Genomic DNA, 7,781 nt, shown 5'->3' with positions numbered 1-7,781 from the left:
TAGGACCGGGGGGGGGGAACGATTTTGAGACCCTGACCGTAGTGCTCTCTGGGGAACGTGTGGGGTAGTCTGGAGATCAGTTGTAATTCTGGGATATCTCCAGGTCCTATCTGGAGTTTGGCAACCCTACCCATGCATGGCACGACCACACTTGCTCCATCCAAACCCTTACCCTGGATGGCACAGAGGGCATCCTTCTCATCGCTGCCGTCCCCACAGCTGTCTTCCCCATCACAGGCCAAAAGTCCGGGGATGCAGCGCCCATTCTTGCACGCGAACTGGTCGTCGGCACAAGTGCAGTTGGCTTCGTCGCTGTCATCCAGACAGTGGTCCACGCCGTCGCAGGTCCAAAACTCGTACACGCATCGCCCGTTTCGGCACTGGAACTGGGCCTCGGTGCAGGTGCAGTTGGCTTCGTCGCTGTCGTCCCCACAGTGGTCGAACCCGTCGCAGCTCAGTTCGAGGGGCACGCAGCGCCCATTGGCGCACTGGAACTGGCTCTCGCCACAGGCGCAGCCGGCTTCGTCGCTGCCGTCCCGACAGTTGTCATCTCCATCGCAGAGTTCGTCCTCCTCCACCCGATGTCCATTCTTACACTGGAAGAACTGGCAAGGGCAGCTGGCTTCGTCGCTGTCGTCCCCGCAGTCATCGTAGCCGTCACAGGTCCAGAGCTCAGGTATGAACTCCCCGTTCTGGCACTTGAATTCATTGAGGAAGCAGAAAGGGCTGCAGAGATCTTCATCCCCATCATCCCTGCAGCCTTCACCTGAAAGCAGCAGCAGGAGGAGTCATTTACAAATGGCTAGCAATTTTTAAAGATTCAGAATCTGACTTTTGTTCATCATGTTGAAATAATTTGGTAAAAGTAGTTAGATATTCAGAGTTGGCAATGGATCGTTGTTCACTGGAGAGGAGGCACATTCTTTCTATGCAAAAATCTTTATTTCTAAAGGGAAAGGTACACGGGAAATCTACAAAACAACAAACACTTAAGACTACATCCTTGCTATTACAAGTACAACAACAGACTGACTGACCACAGGATTGGTAAATGAAGATTCTTCTTTCTCCTTGACCCTAGAAGGAAATCACCTGAATGCATTAACCAATGATTGTTAGTAAAGAGGCTCCAGTTTCCTGGGCTTTCTCCCCATTGGCTTTGCGCCAGGTTCCCTTCCAGGTCAGTCGAAACAATAGCGCACAAGGTAAACACATTAACCCTATGATGACTGAATTTAGACCTTGCAACATACATATTTCCAACACATCACTCATAGAATCGTAGAGTTGGAAGGGATCTCCGGGTTCATCTAGTCCAACCCCCTGCACAGTGTAGGAAATTCACAAATACCTTCCCTCCCCACACTCCCAGTGACCCCCTGTTCCATGACCAGAAGATGGCAAAAAACCTCCAGGATCCCTAGCCAAACTGGACTGGAGAAAAATTGCTTCCTGACCCCAAAGTGGCAATTGGCATTTCCCTGGCCATGTTAGAAAGGGCCACAAGAACTAAGCACTGAGGCAACCCTTCCTGCCCTCCCTCTCATGATCTGCCTAAGTTCACAGAATCTGCATTGCTGTCAGATGGTCATCTAGCCTCTGTTTGGAAAACTCCAAAGAGGGAGAGCCCCCCACCTCCCGAGGAAGCCTGTTCCACTGATTTAATTTCAACCCTTTGGTTCTGGTCCGACCTTCTGGGGCAACAGAAAACAACTCCATACCATCCAGTCCAACACTCTGTGTCACACAGCGGCCAAAACTCAGATGCCATCAGGAGGTCTACCAGTGGGGCCAGAACTGCCACAAATTAATTAGTCTTTAAGCTGCTACTGGACTCTTGCTTTTGTAAAAGTGTTGTGTACTAAGGATGAGTCAGCCTCAACTAGCCCTGGGGTCAGGTTGAGCTTGCATCCACAAACAATGGCTGGCTAGGATCCTGTAATGGACCGATAGAGAAACAATGTAATGGTAAATAGCCTATCGTTGGGAGTGGGGTGTGTTTGGGGTGTGGTGTCTTGCATGCTTAAAAACCAAGCTTCTGCCAGGGATTTTCAGTCCTCCTTCTCCTTGCTGAAATCACTTATAAAGAGAGCTGGTCACTACACTTGGGGTCTGTTCATCCATGGAACCCACTATTTAATAGAAAGGTATGTGAAGGGCCTCTGCCTTGCATGCCAAAGGTCCCAGGTTCAATCCCTAGCAGAAGCTCCAGTTAAAAGGACCAGGCAGCAGACGATGTGAACGACCTCTGTCTGAGACCCTGGAGAGCCTCTACCGGTTTGAGTAGACCATACTTACTTTAGTGGTACTTCCTTGAAGAATGTCGAGGAGATAGTGGTGAACCACAAAGTTTCTCCCTCAGTGTTTAGATTGTTCTATGACTGCACCAACCTGGAAGGGGTTAAATGCCCTCCTGGTGTTGTCTTAGAACAGACTCCATCTCAAAGCTAGGGACTACATTGTTTTTATCACACAAACCTGATATATGTTGTCGAAGGCTTCCACCAGGAGGTCCACCAGTGGAGCCAGAACTCTGGAAGCCCTCCCACTGTTGCCCCCCAAGCACAAAAAATACAGAGCATCACTACCCCAGACAGAGTGTCCCAGCTATACCTTGTGGCTAATAGCCACTCATAGGCCTCTGCTCCAGATGTTTATCCAGTCCCCGCTTGAAACTGTCTACGCTTGACCTGAAGTCCCTCACACGCTTATAGCCTAACCCACCTCATGGGGCTGTTGTGAGAATAAAATGGAGGAGGGCAGTGGAATATAAGCAGCATTTGCGACTCCATTAGGGAGAAAGGTGAAAAACCTGAAGGTTTTTTGTCATCTTCTAGGCATGGAACAGGGGCCACTGCGGGTGGGGGTGTGTGTGCTTGTGAATGTCCTGCATTGTGCAGGGGGTTGGACTAGATGACTCTGGAGGTCCCTTCCAACTCTGTGATTCTATGAATAAAGTAAATAAATATAAATAAATGTTGGGGAAAGGTGTGAAAACAAATAAGCCAACAAAACTTCTCTACCTGGGAAGGGACTGTGTAGGTTAGAAAACAATGCAACCAATGCTCCCTCTAAGCTGTGGAGTCTTGTGAGCAAAAATTCTACTTTGTGAGCTACCGGCATTAAAGTTGTGAGCGAGCAATTTGGCTGCTGCAAATATTAGTTTGCTCTGGATTTGCTCTTCCTGAGCGGAGACACAAATGTGTGAGCCAGAGGCTAAAAAACTGTGAGCTAGCTCACACTAACTCAGCTTAGAGGGAACACTGAATGCAACCATGGTTGGATTGTTTTCTAACCTACGGACATGATAGACAGTTATCAAACTGTGCATGGTAGAGAACTTTTCTCTCCCATGATACTAGAACTTGGGGGGGGGGCACCCAGAGAAGCTGTTGGGCTACCAGAAATAGCACAAAGTGTCAAGTGGGTAGCTGTGTCGGTCTGTAGCACGAGAACAAGATTAGAGTCCAGTAGCACTTTAGAGACCCAGGGGTCATTTCCTGCAGGAGCGCACAGGAACAGAACTCCGGCAGTAAAGAGCCCAGGGGGTGGGCACATGCAACAAGCCCCGCTCCCTGCTCCCAGCAGCCCTCAGTCAGATCAAGAAGCAGCCAGGTAAGTTGCAGAGCCCCCCCCCAGCCCAAAACAGTCCGGTGGCACCTTTAAGACCAAGCTTTATTCAGGTACAAGCTCTCCCTCCTCTGCGAGGACAGACCTGCAGGTTCCTCCAACCTCCCCAGCTAGTAATCCAAAACAGTCCAGTGGTACCTTTAAGACCAAGTTTTATTCAGGTACAAGCTCTCCCTCCTCTGCCGGGACAGATCTGCATGTTCCTCCCCCCCCCCCAGCTAGCAATCCAAAATAGTCCAGTGGTACCTTTAAGACCAAGTATTATTCAGGTACAAGCTCTCCCTCCTCTGCGAGGACAGATCTGCATGTTCCCACCCCAACAGCTAGCAATCCAAAAGAGTCCAGTGGCACCTTTAAGACCTAGTTTTATTCAGGTACAAGCTCTCCCTTCTCTGTGAGGACAGATCTGCACGTTCCCCCCCCCCAACTAGATAGCAATCCAAAACAGTCCAGTGGAGCCTGAGTGGTGGGTGTTGCCTTCTGACACACTTCCGGTGATGTCAGGGTGTGTGGCATATGCAAATAAGTTATGCTAATGAGTTATGCTAATGAGCTCCTGCACCTCTTTTTCTACGAAATGACCCCTGTAGAGACCAACAACATTTTGGGGGTATAAGCTTTCAAGAATCAACACTTTGGTTCTCCAAAGCTTACACCCTGGAAATCTTGTTGTTGCTATTTAAGGAGAGAGAAATTGATTACAAATCAAATTGATTAATCGATTAAAACATTGATTAGCTGGCGGGACTCACTGCAATGGGGTGCAGTGATGGCTACTCATTTTAAAAGGGGACTCAGCAAACTCAGGGGGAACATCTGTGGCTATTAGTCACGCTGGCTGATGAGTGGGAATTCCTTGCTCAGAGGCAGAAGCCCTGAGAACGTCAACTGCCGGGAGGAAGAAGGTGGGGAGTGTGGGTGGACTTTGGCCCTGCTTGTGGGAAACAGGATGCCGGACTTGACGGACCTTGATCTGGTCCAGCAGGGCTCTTCTGAGGTTCTCATCTCTGGCAGCAGTTCCCTTAGGCACAGAAAAGTCCTTCCCAAGACCGGCTTCCGGAGGTCTTATTTTAAAATAGGAATCGCCAGAGAAGGGATTTAATATGGCAACATGTATTTGTGCTCCTGGGGAGGGGTCTTATCATCCAATCACATTTGCACCCTAGGGGAAGAAAAAGAAGACACCCTCTTCTCCTCCCTCCTTCATAAGAACATAAGAAGAACCCCGCTGGATCAGACCAATAGTCCTTCTAGTCCAGCCTCCTGTCTCACACAGTGGCCAACCAGTTCCTCTGGATAGATAACAACAGGGCACAGAGGCCGAGGCCTTCATAAGAACATAAGAAGAGCCCTGCTGGATCAGACCAATAGTCCTTCTAGTCCAGCAACCTTTCTAACACAGCCGCCGACCAGTTCCTCTGGAGGGCCAACAACAGGGCACAGAGGCCGAGACTTTTTAAGAACATCAGAAGAGCCCTGCTGGATCAGGCCAATAGTCCATCTAGTCCAGCATCCTGTCTCACACAGTGGCCAACCAGTTCCTCTGGAGGGCCAACAACAGGGCACATAGACCGAGACTTTTTAGGAACATCAGAAGAGCCCTGCTGGATCAGGCCAATAGTCCATCTAGTCCAGCATCCTGTCTCACACAGTGGCCAACCAGTTCCTCTGGAGGGCCAACAACAGGGCACAGAGGCAGAGGCCTACGTAAGAACGCAAGAAGAGCTCTGCTGGATCAGGCCAATAGTCCCTCTAGTCCATAATCCTGCCTCAAACAGTGGCCCACCAGTTCCTCTGGACGACCAACAACAGGGCACGGAGGCCGAGGCCTTCATAAGAACGTAAGAAGAGCCCTGCTGGATCAGACAAATAGTCCCTCTAATCCAGCATCCTGTCTCACACAGTGGCCAACCAGTTCCTCTGGAGGGCCAACAACAGGGCACATAGACCGAGACTTTTTAGGAACATCAGAAGAGCCCTGCTGGATCAGACCAGTGGTCCATCCAGTCCAGCATCCTGTCTCACACAGGAGCCAACCAGTTCCTCTGGAGGGCCAACAACAGGGCCTAGAGGCCAAGGCCTTCATAAGAACATCAGAAGAGCCCTGCTGGATCAGGCCAATAGTCCATCTAGTCCAGCATCCTGTCTCACACAGTGGCCAACCAGTTCCTCTGGAGGGCCAGCAACAGGGCATAGAGGATGAGGCCTTCCCCTGATGTGACCTCCTGGTTCTGGGATTCAGAGGATTAGTGCCTCTGAATACAGAGGTTCCCTCAGCCATCATGGCTAGCAGCCATTGATAAGTCTTATCCTCCAAGAATCTACCTAATCCACTCTTTAAAATGTTTGTTCCTGTGGCCATCACTACATCCTCTGGTAGTGAATGCCACATTTACATCTGTGTAAAGCAGTATTTCCTTTTGTCCATCCTGAACCCACTGCCCGTCAGCTTCATTAGATGCCCTGGAGATCTAATATTTTGGGAGAGGGAGAAAAAGTTCTCATGGTCCACTCTGTTCATCCCAGGCATAATTTTATAAACCTCTATGACGTCCCTCCTTAGTCATGACTTGGGTCAGTCACAGTTCTCTCACGAGCAGTTCTCGAGAGAGAGCTCTCTCAGCCCCACCTACCTCACAGGGTGTCTGTTGTGGGGAGGGGAAGGGAAAGGAGATTGTAAGGAACTCTGAGACTCCTTCGGGTAGTGAAGGGTGGGGTATAAATCCAATCTCCTCCTCCTCCTCCTTTCTAAGCTGAAAAGTCCCATACCCTTCAGCCTTTCCTCCTAGGGAAGGTGCGCCAACCCTCTCAGCATCTTGGTTGCCCTCCTAGTTACTTTTCCTATTTCTGCAATGTCCTTCTTGAGAGACGGTAACCAGAACTGGACACAGTATTCCAAATGAGGCCACATCAGATATCCATACAAGCAGGGCTATTTTTGGGCAGGAACGCACAGGAACGGAGTTCTGGCTGGCTCCTGAGTTGGCCACGCCCAGCAGGAACTCATTAGCATAATAGGCCACACCCAATAGCAGAAATGCATTAGGATTGGCTACATTAGGGGTGTGTGGTCTAACATGCAAAGGAGTTCCTGCTACAAAAAAGCCCTGAGTTTTGACAACAAACAAGGTAAACAGAATAAGAAGGGAAAGGTGGTTGTGGCTGGATGACCACACTTCTGGTAACATGGGGGTGTGGCCTAATGTGCTAATGAGCGGTGCTGTCGGGGTGTGGCCTAATATGCTAATGAGTTTTGCTGTTGGGTGTGACCTATTATGCTAATGAGTTCCTGCTGGGCTTTTTCTACAAAAAGAGCCCTGCAACAAGGGCATTACAACACTGGCCATTTTATGCTCAATCCTTTTCCTAACAATCCCTAACACAGACTTCCCAAAATCTCAGGGCGTCTTCCGCATGAAGAACTGGACAGACATCAAGGGGAACAGAGGAGAAGAGGGTGAAGGAGAAAGGAACACACAGGGATGGCGGGTCAGGGAAACGGCTCCTTCAAAAACAGCTCCTTCAGAGGTTTCAGAGCTGTGCTCAGATAAGCAGGAAAACACACACAAAGAAACACTCATGAAGCAGGAAAACACACATACACACACAAAGCTTATTTGGAGTGAATCAGCCCCTTGGTCAATGAAGGCCAGTATTTCCTACTCAGACTGGCAGCAGCTCTTCCAGGATCTCAGTCAGAGGTCTTTCACATCACCTTCTGCCTGGTCTTCAACTGGAGATGTTGGGGATTGAACCTGAGACCTTCTGTAAGCCAAGCAAATGCTCTGCCTCTGAGCCACACCCCCACCCCTGCTGTATGTCAACCATACTGACACAACTCTCTCTTGTTCCTATAATGGGACTCACCTAATTCTTCTTGTGTTTGCAAAAACAGACTGATGAGGGGGAAAGGATTGGCCCAGAGGTTGGCGTCTGATCTGGAGAAAGAGGGTTCAGATCTGCCCGTGGACACATGAAGCTGTCTTCTACTGAATCAGGACCATTAATTAATTATTTTTTTGAAACCCCGAGAGGATAATTTTATTGGTTTTTCAATAGACTACATAACTACAACAGAAAATATAGGGAGGGGACTACGGCTAGGGATAAAGAAAAGCTACCCAAAAATCCCAAGAGTAGAAGAGTAGGAG

General features: G+C 49.3%; 1 protein-coding gene across 1 annotated transcript in view; it reads right to left on the bottom strand.

Moving 5' to 3' along the window:
* The window catches only part of LOC107106983 (class I histocompatibility antigen, F10 alpha chain-like), a 30,716-nt gene that overhangs the window by 16,955 nt on the left and 5,980 nt on the right, over window positions 1-7,781 (bottom strand). Inside the window, exon 2 of the mRNA XM_015407198.1 lies at window positions 173-766. Coding sequence (XP_015262684.1) covers window positions 173-766 — 594 coding nt within the window. The remainder of the gene's footprint in view (window positions 1-172; window positions 767-7,781) is intronic.

Source organism: Gekko japonicus, unplaced genomic scaffold (genome assembly GCF_001447785.1).
Source record: "Gekko japonicus isolate JY-2015 unplaced genomic scaffold, Gekko_japonicus_V1.1 scaffold5087, whole genome shotgun sequence".
Lineage (NCBI taxonomy): Eukaryota > Metazoa > Chordata > Lepidosauria > Squamata > Gekkonidae > Gekko > Gekko japonicus.
The sequence above is the reverse complement of the archived record's forward strand: the minus strand, read 5'-3'. Positions and strand labels throughout refer to the sequence as shown.